This window comes from Pleurodeles waltl, chromosome 2_2 (genome assembly GCF_031143425.1).
Source record: "Pleurodeles waltl isolate 20211129_DDA chromosome 2_2, aPleWal1.hap1.20221129, whole genome shotgun sequence".
Lineage (NCBI taxonomy): Eukaryota > Metazoa > Chordata > Amphibia > Caudata > Salamandridae > Pleurodeles > Pleurodeles waltl.
In genome coordinates this window covers 164,706,782-164,720,690 of record NC_090439.1, presented here as the reverse complement: position 1 = coordinate 164,720,690, position 13,909 = coordinate 164,706,782, and the positions used below count along the sequence as shown (strand labels likewise).

The following is a 13,909-nucleotide window of genomic DNA, read 5'->3' as shown; positions in this document are numbered from 1 at the left end:
TCAGCAGGGTCCAAATACCGCCGACGGTATAGTGACGGCCGCCGGGCTGGAGACCCAGGAGAAGCGGCGGTAACCGCCAGCCTGTTGGCGGTCTTACCGCCGCTTCTCCGCCTTCCGTCAGGGTTATAATGACCCCCTATGTATTCAATTACTGCCTTAACTATCAAAAAATACTTCAGCATGCTACAACGGTTGAAGCCAGAATCTTCTAAACATTCTACAGAATCTAATGCGTCACAAACAGGTAGCCTTTTGTAATGTGAGACTTATTAGCTTGAAAATATGGAGTAAACAGATAATATGTTAGGAGAAAATACTTAACTTAACAAGAATATCAGTGATGAACCCTAGATAATGTAGTCAACAACTAGGTGGTATTAGTAGGCAAAACACTTTATAACCAATAGAAATACCTTGCTGTCAGCTTTGAGGAGGAATTTTCCAAGTCCTTTGATTGGCCGGGGAGCTAGCGCATCCTGCCGTTCCTTCACAAAGTCTGCAACTATTTCCCACCAAGGACCAAAGCGCTTCTGTATGAAGCTCACCACTCCAAAGTGGACTACTAGTTTTTTCACAGCCCACACTGTAAATAGAAGACCAAATCATTGTCAGGGGTTTTCATAGCGGTGCTCGAAACAATTATAATTTCTAAAGGAATCTTAAAACAAGAACAAGTTAAGTCTTAAATTATCAAATGGTAACTAGCCTACCCCACACTTTCAAATGTCTTTTTTTAATTTGACACACACAAACGCTTCTAAAGTGGTGGTATGACACAGATTGATCTCTTTCTCAGCATAATTACCTTATCCAATTTACTGGTTCTGACAACACTACCATTTTATTAATGTTTATATAGGGCAAGGACCAGATAGAAATCCTGAAGACCTTCCATATGACCTGATTCATCGTTCTGTCAATAGTGACAGAACAATTCAACCAGCGAAGTTAAGCTACCTGAATGAAAAATTTAATTTCGATTACAGTCATTGTAGGAAAGTGACAAGCAGTAATCCAGTACGAAGGGGTTTTAAAAGAATAGATCATCCTTCGTCAGAGGGTTTCTATACCTACTTCCTATGGTGGAAGATGGGCCTGTCTCTGGGTGTCAGACTGTAAAATATTACATACACCTCGGTTGAGAAGCTTTCTCTCTAGTCAAGGTTAGATCCGGTTACTCAACAGGATCATAAATGTTGGAGGTGGCACATTCTGTTTGGCTGAGGCAAGACCCTAGCCAGGCAGAACCCGCCACTCCCGACAAGGTTGGGTGCTCACCCTTGGGTAGCTTGGCACAGAGCAGTCAGACTCATCATAAGGCAATGTGTAAAGCAAAGATATTGTCAACACAGCACAATTATAATGCAACTCTGGGCCCATACCTGTGAGGTCCCACTGTGGGGGTTCAGTGAATCCTGATTGGGAGATGTCCAGGATGATGATGTCCTCGATGTGTTGGTGGAGCTTAGCATTGATTGCTTTTTCGGCGACCTTGGCTGGGAAAGGCAGCAGCGAGATGGGCTGTAATTCTTGAGATCAGTGAGGTCGCTATGGGTTTCTTCAAGTGAGGGCGGAACACAGTGTGCTTCCAGTCCTCGGGAAAAGTGGCCACCTCTAGGGAGCAGTTGATGGTCTTGTGGAGCTCAGGTGCAATTGAGGCACTGGCTTTGTTGAAGATGTAGTGGTGGCTCCGGAGTGGATGGTGCTCATGATGGAGCGAGTCTTGCCCATCACGAGGAGGGTCCTGTCATGCAGGAACTGTGGGGGTTCAGTGGATCCGGGTTGGGGTATTGTTGGTGAGTTCAGAGAGTCTTGGGGTCCGAAGCGCTCGCAGAAATCCTTGATTTTCCAATGGAAGAAGGTGGCTAGTCTGTTGCACAGGTCCTTGGATGGAGGGATGTTAGTGGTCTCAGCTTGTGGTTTGACGCATTCCTTGATGGCGGCAAAATGTTATTTTCTGTTGTGAGTGGTGGAGTTGATACGGTCCTGCAGGATGTTTTTTCTGGTGGATCTGATTAGGCTACGGTGGGATCTTTTGGCGGATTAGAAGGCTGCAAGTTCCTTCGGGTATTTGCTGTTCCTCAATTTTTTTCTCCAGTTTCCTGTAGGTGCACTTTGATTCCTGGAATGTGGGGGTGAACCAGCTGGTTTTCTTGGTGGTGTGCTTCCCTGTGGTCATTTAGAGTGGAGCTAGGGTGTTGGCCTAATCGGAGATCCATTGGCGGAAGTTGCGTGCTGAGGTATTGGCATCTGTTGTGTCGGGGGTAGCGAGATGCTAAGAGTTTTGATGAGTTGCACCTCTATGATTTGGTACCATTTCTTGTGGGGCAGGGGGCGGTCAGTGTAGATGTGAGCTGTAGGTGTGGTGATGGAGAAGTGGGTGCGGTGGTGGTCAGTCCAGTGTAGCGGTGTCGAGTCATTGATAGTGACATTGCTGCTGGCGGAAAAGACGGGGTCGAGTGTGTGTCCTGCGACGTGCGTTGGTGAGGTGACCAATTGCTTGAGACCAATTTTGTCAAGGTTGTCGAGTAGCGAGGAGGTGTTGTGGTCGTAGCTGTTGAAGATGAGGTCTCAGGGGAGTGTGTAGTTGGTGGAGGCAAGTGTGTGAGGGGCTATGAGGTCGACAAAGGAGTCGCTGAAGGCTGGGCATGGGCCAGGTGGTCTGTGGAAGAGAGTGCCCTGGATGGTAGTCTTGGGGGTGACGTGGATTGGAAGCGGTCATGAGGGAGGAAGTGTTCCTGTGTGCTGATTAATAGGCGGAGGGTGATCTTGTGGGCGATGGCTGATCAGTCGCCTGGTCTGGAAAGTCGGTCCTTGTGGAGCAGTTAGTAGTGTAAGAATCCATTTTGTATTGCTCCTTTTCCTTAAAGATATTTAGTTTGAGTTTTCTCTCTAAACGCACTACCTATTGCATATGTCCTCTTACATATTTGTTTAGTAAAAAAAAGCCTGTTTTTTACTACGGGCTCGCAGCTGGTTTCTTTCCCTAGCTGGGGTACATTACTCATTTTAATTGTGTGGTAAAAATAAACTAACCGACCTCAGCAGTTGTATTTTGGGGAGGGAAAGGTTGATTTCTATATCTTTGAACCACAAAATCCTTTGAAGGGTTCTCAGAATGTGAGAAGTCAGACAGCTGCAGAAGAGAGTAGAGGACAAAGCAGGGACAGGAACCAGTGTGTGGAAACTGATTCCCTCCTTAAAATTCCTGTATGACGTATATCATTATTTACTTATTTTATGTATCCTTTGATGTACGAGTATAAATATCACTGTTGAACGCACCATGAGCACAATTTACTTTGTGCTGGGGATGCCAGTTGTAAATCTGTTCTCTTTGCTGCAGCAAAATAAATAAGACCTTGGTCTCCACTCCGACTCTCCGTGTCTAAACTCCTTTGTAAATGCATTTGTAAGTATTTTTGGATCCTGCTTTACAAATGGGGGCTCGTCCGGGATCTTCCAGTGGATGTCCCCAATAGCGCTGTCACAAGACGTGCTGCCAGTGGGCGGACGCCGTTCCGGAGGTGTAGATTCCAGGGGCCCCTACACAAAGACACAGTTTCAAAGCAGCTGCATCTTATCCACCGGACAGGCCTCTCCCTGCTTTTCGCGACGTCCCAGCGAAGATCCTGAACATCAGCTTTAAACCTAATTGATTAGTATGACACGGGCAGCCGGAGAGAGATCTGGGAAAAACAGATGATCAGGTGAGACTGTTCCACGCTGACCGGTTTTCTGTTTTAACTTGCATTTGAAAGAATAACTGTTTTAGATAACTTATCAATTTGGGAATAACTAGGTTTTGGTAAATTTGTAAAAGGTACCGTTTGACAATTTGTATTGCACATGCTTTGTTAAACTTTGAATATTTTGTCCAGGCCTGGACCAATTTATAAGTTGGTTAGCATTTGATAAAAGGGGGGGGGTTGAGAAAAGTTACCTTGTTGCATGTTATATTTTGAAATTTGAAGTCAGATATGGGAAATAGAAAATGTTGGCAAGGGTTAATTCGTTGTTTTTGCCGAAATCGTGTTCCACGTTTGGACGAAAGGCAACCGGTCCCGAAAGAAGGAACACCAGGGTGGGACATGTTAAAGGACTATGGTTTAGAAAATAATTTGTATAACAGTATATGGCGCAGATATACTAGACATTTTCCTGATCTCCAGTGGCCGGAGGATGGATCTTTTGATTTAAAGAAAATATCCTACCTGCAGGAATGTTTGTTTCATAAAAAGGCTAGACAGCACATGTTTGATGTACATAGAAAATGGGAGACTGAGGCTACTAAAAGGAAAATTAAGGCAGACAAATTGGTAGAGAAAGAAAAACGAAAAACAATAATGCCAAAAGTGGCGCAATACCACCACTCCCAAACCCAGAAGAGAATTGACTCTGAAGATAGAGTCCATAGAGCTCAGGTGGAGGGAAGTTATGTATCAAAACAGACAGAATCCAAACATGCATTGGAAGACGACGAGGTATTGCTACAAATGTTAGATAATAGCCTCACTGCACCTCCACCTTACACCGCCCGTAGTAGTCCAACCTATCACGGAGGCACAGCAACAGCAGCAAGGCCAAGTGCAGAATTTGGCCAATCCAGGTGTACCACCACATCAGCCGGTGCCGCAGCAACCACAGACCTCAGCCCAAGTCCCAGTTCCCCAGCCCCCTGCTTCGCCGCAACCAGCGGATAACGCAATTTTGCAAACAATTTCCTCTACCCCTAATAACCCAAACCTCCTATGTACACCTAAGAAGTTGATTTCGTCCCCTAATACACGCGCCACTAATGGGGAAAATGAAAAACGGGTTATTAAAAATCAGTCAGAGGTTTGGATGGCAGATCCTATGTACACTCACACTGATATTATACAAACAGTACAAGATATGCCACATTTTGAACAGCAATTAAGTACATGATCGAAAAATGGAAACTGATTGGTATTGCGGTACTAGGGACTCTACCCCAGCCCCTTATCAAAAAGAATTATACCAACTTTGGCGTGATAGCGCAGCTTGCAGACTTGTTGATAAGGACCTAATAGAGCCAACTAACCGCCTCCTGTATTTGTGTCTCAGTTTGTCCATATCCCATGGAAAAGGGAGGAGGTGATGGCTATAAAAAAAGACTTGCCGGCTCCTCGAAAGAATCCAGCTGGGTTCTATCGTGACCTTAGAATTGCAATTTCCACCACCACCATGACCCTCAAAGACATTGATTATTTTTTTTGGTGTTTTATTGGGCCCTGACGTCTGGCATAAAATTCGAAAAGTAGATGACATACTTACCTTAGGGGCTGTGTGGGGGCATTAGAACAACATGAAGCAGACAGGGCACCAGGAGCTCTGCCTCATCAGGGCATTTTAAACTTACCTGACCGAATACTGACTAAATTAGCAACTGTTATTCCCCTTCAAACTGTGGACTGGGGAAAACTTGCCACTTATAAACAAAAACCAGATGAAGATGTCTCAGATTATTTTACTAGATTGGAACAAGCATTCACAGATTTTAGCGGTCAAGACCTTGCCACCGTAACAGGTGTCACGTTATTTGTGGAACGCTTTGTTAATAGCTTTCTACCTGAAATATCACAGAAATTAAAGGCAACAGAGAGTTCATGAATGACAAAAGGGCAGGCAGAGATCTTACAGATGGCACAATATTATGAGAGTAGGTATAAGGAAGAGTTAGAAAAGAATGAAGTCAGTAAAGGATTTAAAGAAAAATTTACTATTACAGCAGGCATATGCCCAGCGGGACACATTCCCTCAACTGAGGGGTGGCCCACCAAGGGGAAGGGGCAGAGGGCGAGGTGTATCTGCACCAACCCAAGACCGCCGATTGAATATCAACCAATGTGCCTACTGTAAACAGGATGGCCACTGGCGTAATACTTGCCCATTGCTGGAAGGGAGACAGAGCATGTCACTTGATAGAGGGAATGCGTCAGGAGGCCCACAAGGGCAAGGAAGAGGCAGAAATGGTCAGAATGTGCAGAATATAAACCAGGTCCCGCATAACGCTAATATTTTTGACAATACATTTGAATGACAATATTATGCTGGTGATTCCCTTTCTGAATTATACGATTACTGGGGCAGCCACAGACAGGGCCAGGGGCGAGTCAGTAATCCTGTAGATCAGAGTGGTCCCTATATTGACGTAAATATCAAAGGGGAGGGCCATAAGTTTCTTCTAGATACTGGCGCCACCAGAACATCTATTGCATATGCTGCAGACCCCGAGGCGCCCCTGTCTGGGCTTCATACCACTTCAATTGGGATTTCTGGGATCCCCTTGGTGAGCCCCATCTCAGCACCTATGAGAGTAACTGTAGGACCATTTACAGTAGACACGCCACTCTCCTTAACCTCAGGTTGCAATGAAAACTTGTTTGCATTAGATATGTTAAAGGAATTAAATGCAGTTATTCACTGCTCAATGGATGGTGTCTATGTAACTATGGATAGCACTGCCCCTATCTGGTGCATGTTTTCGCAGGAATGCGACTTACCCCCGAGCTAGCCAACACCTATTGCCCAGTGAAAATGTCACTTACCCAGTGTAAGCCTGTTTCCACTACGGGCTCGCAGCTGGTTTCTTTCCCTAGCTGGGGCACATTACTCATTTTAATCATGTGGTAAAATTAAATTAACCGACCTCGGCTGTTGTATTTTTTCGGGAGGAAAAGGTTGATATCTATATCTTTGAACCACAAAATCCTTTGAAGGGTTCTCAGAATGTGAGAAGTCAGACAGCTGCAGAAGGGAGTGGAGGACAAGGCAGGGAGGGGAACCAATGTGTGGAAACTGATTCCCTCCTTAAAATTCCTGTATGACGTATATCATTATTTACTTATTTTATGTATCCTTTGATGTATGAGTATAAATATCACTGTTGAACGCACCATGAGCACACTTTACTTTTGGTAAAGGTAAACTTTTGACAGAGGCCTCCTACTTGCTGTAGCCGAGCAGGGCTCCATCGCAGTCGACCTTAAACCTTGACTTTGTCCCGGTCGAGGTGCAACCAGTTTGGCGCTTTTTGTTTCTAGGTGCTAAAAAACTCCCCAGCTTCCTATACCAGCTGCAAAACTTCCCACACTCAATCCCTCGGAAATGGTTTAATGAAATCGAGACAACTGCACGCCAATTTCTATGGCACGGCTCTCGGCCCAAATTATCCCTTGATACATGTCAAAGGGACATCTATGAAGGGGGATTCGGAATGTCTAACATCTATTTTTATTACTTGGCCTTGCGCCTACTGGTGATTAACGATTGGATGTCGGGAGGCTGGACAGACCCTGCATATAGACTAGAGCTCCAGGCGATCGGGTACAACGGAGTTTTCAGTGCTCTATACGGGGGAGCGATTTCGCAGACCATTCCTGAGGTTACAAGGCTGGTGTTGACAGGGTGGCGAGCAGCACAGAAGGTCACGGGTGGTGGCCTCGGCTAACTCAGCAGACTCCTCTCTGGCAGGGGAGATGGCTGAGGGAAGTGTCCGCACTAGAGGGGTTCCGGAAATGGGACACCATAGGGATATCTACACTGGGTGACATTTGGGGTGATTCACAAATCCGGTCCTTTGAGGAACTTCAGAAAACATACTCTCTAAATAATACCCAATTTCACAAGTACCTACAACTCAGACATGCTTTATTAGTACACTTACGGCCAGGGGACAACATCCCAGAGCACAGTCCACTCGAGGCGAAGGTCATGGTGGGACACCTAAACAAAGGGGGGGATCTCCCAGATCTACTGTGCTATCCTGGCAAATACATCCCCACCCCTTGAGAAGCTTTGCCAGAAATGGGAGGGATGTGTGGGCGACATAGAAGACTTAGATTGGAGAGAAGCTCTAACAGCCCCCCGAACGCTGGCCATATCTACACGATTTCAGTTATTACAAACCCTTTACTTACACTCAGCCTACCTCACCCCTAAAAGGCTTCACCAAGCTAATCTCCGCCCCACAGACGAGTGCCCCCGTTGCTCTCATCCAGGAGCCGACTTCTTTCACATGACTTGGGCTTGCCCAATTATAGAGTCATATTGGGGATCAATCTTGGGGGAGACCTCCGAGGTTTTGCAAACCGCGATAGAGTTATCCCCGATACCACTTTTGCTAGGGGCCATGGGTGAGATGGGACTAAGCAGAGCGAACGAACCTTCCTTGAAGTGGCCTGCATGGTTGCAAAGAGAGACATCATGTCAGAATGGAAAGCCGCAAAAGCGCAGACCCTCGCCAAATGGAGGCGACGAATGGACTGGTGTGCAAGATGTGAAAAACTTGTGTACGAGGTGAGGGGGTGCCCAGACAAGTATAATAGAGTGTGGGGGAACTGGGAGAGTTTACTTGCCACTTGATTAACCTATGATAATAGAATTCTCCAGTAACTCCCTGGAGAGACTGCTTTACCGGGAGGGAGGTAACTCAACTAACTACAATCCCTGTTTTGTAACGATAGAAGGGTCAAACCCACGACATGCGATGTGATGACGATGCTGAACTATCAGTCACCATAATAATGGAGACTACAGACCGTGTGCTGTGGTGGTGGGACCAAGCTCAGACTCTAATCCTCATCCCAAACTTCATGGAACTCACGGGGGTCCTACGACCAAAAGGACGAACACGTCAGATGTGACACACGATATATCCCAAAGAGGGCGCCAGGATGTCGGTATTTGTATTTGTAATTATTGTTATATTGTGCTTTTATTGTGTTTTGTTTTTGTTCTTCCTATTCAAAATAAATAAAAATCTTTATAAAAAAAAAAATAATTGTATATCTCCGGTTCCCCTTAATCCAATTTTATCCGTTTTGGTGTCATTTTAAAGATAAAAATAAAATCTATTTTTACAAATTAGTGTTGGATTTGTATTGTGTTTTACTGTTTTGTGATTTTTAAATGCTATACACATTTGTCTCCTAAATTAGGCCTTGTCACTTGTTGCCAATCTACCAAGGGTTGAGCTGGGTTTAATTTATTGAGACCAAACTGGACCTTAGTGGAGGTGAGTGGCTTGTGGCTTATTGCTTAGTGTAGGTATTTACCTGCCCTTACCAATAATCCACTTTCCAACAGTAAACCTTCAGCTGGACTAATCTGGAACTGCATTTCACATGCGCTCCATTGTGGTTGACCTAAACTTTTGACTTTCATCCAGTCCAGCTCGACCGGATAGGCGTGATTGGCACTTTATGCTTTTAGATGCTGCAATGTATTTGTTAAAAATTCATAACTCTGGTTAACTAATTAGATTTGTGTAATTTTGTTATTGTTTTGTTTATTACATTTTGCTTTATTTATCTAACCAGGAGAGGCATCTTTTTGTGTGGTGTGGTGTTTTCTCTAATTTACTGTTTGAAGTGTTGCACAAATACTTTACACATTGCCTCTAAAGTAAGCCTGCCTTGACTGTGCCAAGCTACTAAGGGATTGAGCACAGACTAATTTAGGGTTGATTTTGTCTTACCCTGAGACTGGGGTTGATGCTTGACCAGGCCTCGCACCCAAACTACCAACAACCCAATTTCTAACACTTTGCTTTAGTAAAAAACTTGGCAACTGACTGAAAAAAAAATCAAAGGATGTTATTGTTAGGTGAAATGTGAATTAAACATACTTTTTTAAACCAACAAAATCTCCGAAATGCACTAGTTATTTTTATCTCAAATAATTAACTTGTGCCCTAAAGTACCTATACTACACTAACTACTGCACTCTAAACCACTGCATTCTAGTGCCACTCTACACTATGCACTGCACTCTACACCACTCTACTCTGCCACCGAACTCTGCACTACTAGACCCCCACTCTATTCCACTGCACTATATTGCACTCTACTCTGCACCACTCCAACCCACTGCACACTACTCTATTCTACCCCATTACACTGTTCATCACTCTACCCATCTCTACGCCAAAACTATATGTGCTATAGACAAAAAAGAAGATACTGTCAATATAATTGTGACAGTTGGTACTATTTTGTGCCAGATATCCTGTACAATGTTGGCATATAATAAAAGTCAAAGGAATATGAGTCAATTTGTCTTGCGTTTGATAACCTGGGGGGTAGTTTGCAGCCTTATGAGTCTTTGGCAGAAACGATCACCAGTCTCAATATGGGACTTTTTTGGTATGGTAAAAGGCAGGGGTCCCAGGGTATAAGTGCGTAACAATACAGATAGTAGAACAAACTGATCAAATACTCTTAGCACCAAATGACCATCATCCAGAGTAGTGCAGACTATGACCTGAGACACCTACATGTCCAGAGGACTCCATTTCAGTGAGTCAGTGGTCTGAAGAGGGTGCTTCAAGAGTAGGTATGCCTTTTTGTTTTAAACATTTGTTTTCAGTATCATCAAGGTCTAGTGAAAGAAAATAATGTTAATGTAGTATTATCCTTGGTTGAGCTACAGTCATGAACGAATCCGTGCTCAGCCATTGCCTCCATGCAATGAGTCCAATGCTAATGTGCAGAGAACAAAAGTCAGTTAAATAAGTTAGCGTTTTCGACTTCGCCTTTTATAACAAGATACTGAATAAAGTTGAGCTCCTAAAAATACCCTGCAGCAGAGAAGCCTCACTATCTAAGTTCTCACGTCCAAAGAGGCATCAATGCTAGACTTCTTAACAGGATGCACACCCCGGCTAGAAGGCAGTAAATATGTGTGTGAGTTCACTTGAGAAATATGCTCTCAACTACAACATTACTCGTTAAGCCTGAATATATTTTAAAAAATGCAAGACAGAGCAAAGGCTGAATGAAGCCAGAATGTATAATATCAAGATCGGCTAAAGTTAAAGTCACACATCGGGCGGCATAAAATACAGAAAAACACGCAATGTATGTAGCACTACACAACTGCTGCATCGATACAAATTCCCTAATGGCAAATTGGAAGGAAAAAGATACCTCGGTGGCCCAGTAGCAAAAGTTGCATATTTGGGACTTAAAAGCAGATATAAGGGAGTGAAAAGGAAGCCTTGTATGAAGGGCATAGCCTGTCTACCAACAGATGTGACAACACACACACATACATACATAATCAAGAATGACGAATGCCACTGTTTGTGACACTGAGGTCATGTCATTAGTACTAGAGCCGTTAAGAAGTGTTGGCAGGTATCACAAAACGAGGACATTCTTTTAAAAAAGATAGCCAATTTGGAAGCTCCACAATAAAGAATTACCTCAAATAAATCTGTTACACATAGAAACATGACAAAGAACTTGACTACCTGCCACGGGGACTGGAAGCAATTGAATAATCCACAGATTCAGCCAGATCTGAACTATTACGATGGTCCATACAAGAAGAACAAAATAGATGTCACTGGTCTTCTTTTTCCCGAGAAAAGCTCCGAGTTCACTCCTATGTTTGCTTAACGGTGTGGCAGAGAAGGAGGGTACCTGGGGTGGCTGCTGGGCATCTGTAGAGAGAAAAATATGTAAGAAGAGACAATTACATAAGGAAACTGTAAGAAAGAAAAATAAGTACAAGTTCTATATTACTGACTGACAATGAAAAAGCGGGATAATAATCGAAAAACTATAGTACTACAATCCCTTTCTTTCTGACCGATCAACGGAATTAGCAATCCTTTATAAACACAAAACCCACTAACACTTATGGAGATGCTGCAAATCTGAATATTTTAGTCACAAATCGTGTGCCGCTGTCATCAGTCAAAGAAAGTATCCTCTTTCATAGTAAGTGGTATATTTTATTTGCAAGACAAAAAAAACTGTTTTCACAGAAGGACCCCAGATTCATCAAACAAACTTCTAATTGAGGAGAAACGTTTCAGTAAAATGAAAAAATATAGATGGTGCTGGTAAAACTGTACAACACATTTAAAATGTTGCCAGTGGGTGTGTGAGAAGTTCACAACTTTGAGATGTCTCAAAGGTTACGGACTTAACACTACAGTCCCTTCGTATTTATAGCATTTTCCACTACAGTAAACATTTTGGGGTGGACCATCATGGACAATCCAAGACTAAACACAAATATACAAATACTCCATTTCTCCCATCACTTTCCATTATTAAAACGTTGTGAACGTGAAACATACAATCCTTCTGCGGCTTCCATTTGGGCATTATTTCCTTACACCTAGGTGTGCAGATGTTGAGTAACCCAGGAATGTTGAAACAGGTCACTGCAGAAGAATATTTCACTGACATTCCTGCTGCAATTTTCAGTTGCCTCTAACCCCGCTCAACCTCACTTTTCGTATGCATGTTATTTTGACAAGAGATCTGTCCCCTATAATAATCTTCTCTATCAAAGTGATGAATGCAAGTGGTTGCTCTGTGTTGATTTGTGGTTATTTAATCTGGCCCTCAAACAATGCTTCGCCAGACACTAAGGGGGTCATTTTGACCCTGGTGGTCCGAGACCACCAGGGCTAAAATGACGGAAGCACCGCCAACAGGCTGGCGGTGCTTCCTGGCCTATTACGACCGTGGCAGAAGTGCCGCGGTCGCACCGCCGGGGCCGGCGGTATTCCGCCACTTTTGCCCCGGCGGTGATAATCCGCCTGGGCAGCGCTGTTTGCAGCGCTGCCCAGGGGATTACGAGTCCCCGACTGCCATCCTTTTTCTGGCGGTATGAACCACCAGGAAAAGGCTGGTGGTACGGTGAGTCGTGGGGCCCCCTGACAGGGCCCCATGCTGCTTTTCACTGTCTGCTATGCAGACAGTGAAAAGTGCGATGGGTGCAACTGCACCCGTCGCACGGCCGCAACACCGCCGGCTCCATTTGGAGCCGGCTCCCATGTTGCGGCCCACATCCCCGCCGGCCCAGCGGGGATGTCCAAATAGGCACTGCGGGAGTGCGGCCGCATTGGCGGCCACCCGGCAGTTACAGCTTGGTGGGCGGCATAATGACCCCCTAACACTTTGGCTCCCTAGTGACTAACCCCTTGGGGGCTAACCCTCACCCTTCTTCCAGAGGCTGATATTAAGGTGTCCCTGTTAACTCAAGATGGCCCAGACTTGGCCCAAGTTATCTTTATGTAGACACGTCATAATTACACGGAAACTATCCTTGTTAGTTTTACTCTCTAAAAAAGTAGTGCAATTTAATCAGGACTGTTAGTTTTTATCAAAGAGATGTAATCAATAATAGAGATTAATACTGTAACTAATATCTTGATTGTAACCTTCATTTATTTAAGATAGCAATAACATAGTTTGCCATTAGCTGCTTTTCCCTATCCCTGCTCATCACTATCTCCTTAAGTTTGATCTTATCTCGGCAGTTCCTGCCATGACTCGTTTATTGCGGCTATTAGCAACATCAAAAACGAACTGTTTCAATTAATTTGCAAAACTCAATAATTACCATAATTATGTACTTCTTATATAATTGGCAGCAAATTCATGCTGGGGTTTATTAGATACAACACAATGTCATCTGTGTACAAATTCTGAACAGTCCCATGTCTATAAAAGGTTAGACTCTCACTTAGTGTCTCTCACTGAAGCGTCTACCAAAGACTCCATGGCTGCTGCAACTGATAGGTATACCTATGCATTTTCCCTCCAGTAACTGCAGACGTATCTCAGCTACTAGCACTGGTGCTGACACGTAGACTGCGGTTAGTATACAGAAAAGGTACTGATGAGTGACAAACAATTGTTCCAATCCTTTTCAGAACCCTTAGCAGAAAAAGCTACTCCATTAAAATGATCACAGTCAGTACATTGAACTAATGTAGTGTCATAAAGACCCACAACAGGTCATATGATATACATCTACGGGGGTAAACCTGTCCTGGCATGAAAACACCAGTAAGGTTAACTGTGGCAATAATTTGTTGCCAATGATTTTAGCTACAACCTTGCAGTCAAAATATTTCTAC

At 44.0% G+C, this 13,909-nt stretch overlaps 1 protein-coding gene across 1 annotated transcript in view; it reads right to left on the bottom strand.

Annotated features, from left to right (window-relative positions):
• Nucleotides 1-13,909, bottom strand: part of TMEM245 (transmembrane protein 245) — a 533,540-nt gene that overhangs the window by 314,150 nt on the left and 205,481 nt on the right. Inside the window, exons 5-6 of the mRNA XM_069219563.1 lie at nt 11,279-11,470; nt 414-583 (exon numbers count right to left, since the gene is read on the bottom strand). Coding sequence (XP_069075664.1) covers nt 414-583; nt 11,279-11,470 — 362 coding nt within the window. The remainder of the gene's footprint in view (nt 1-413; nt 584-11,278; nt 11,471-13,909) is intronic.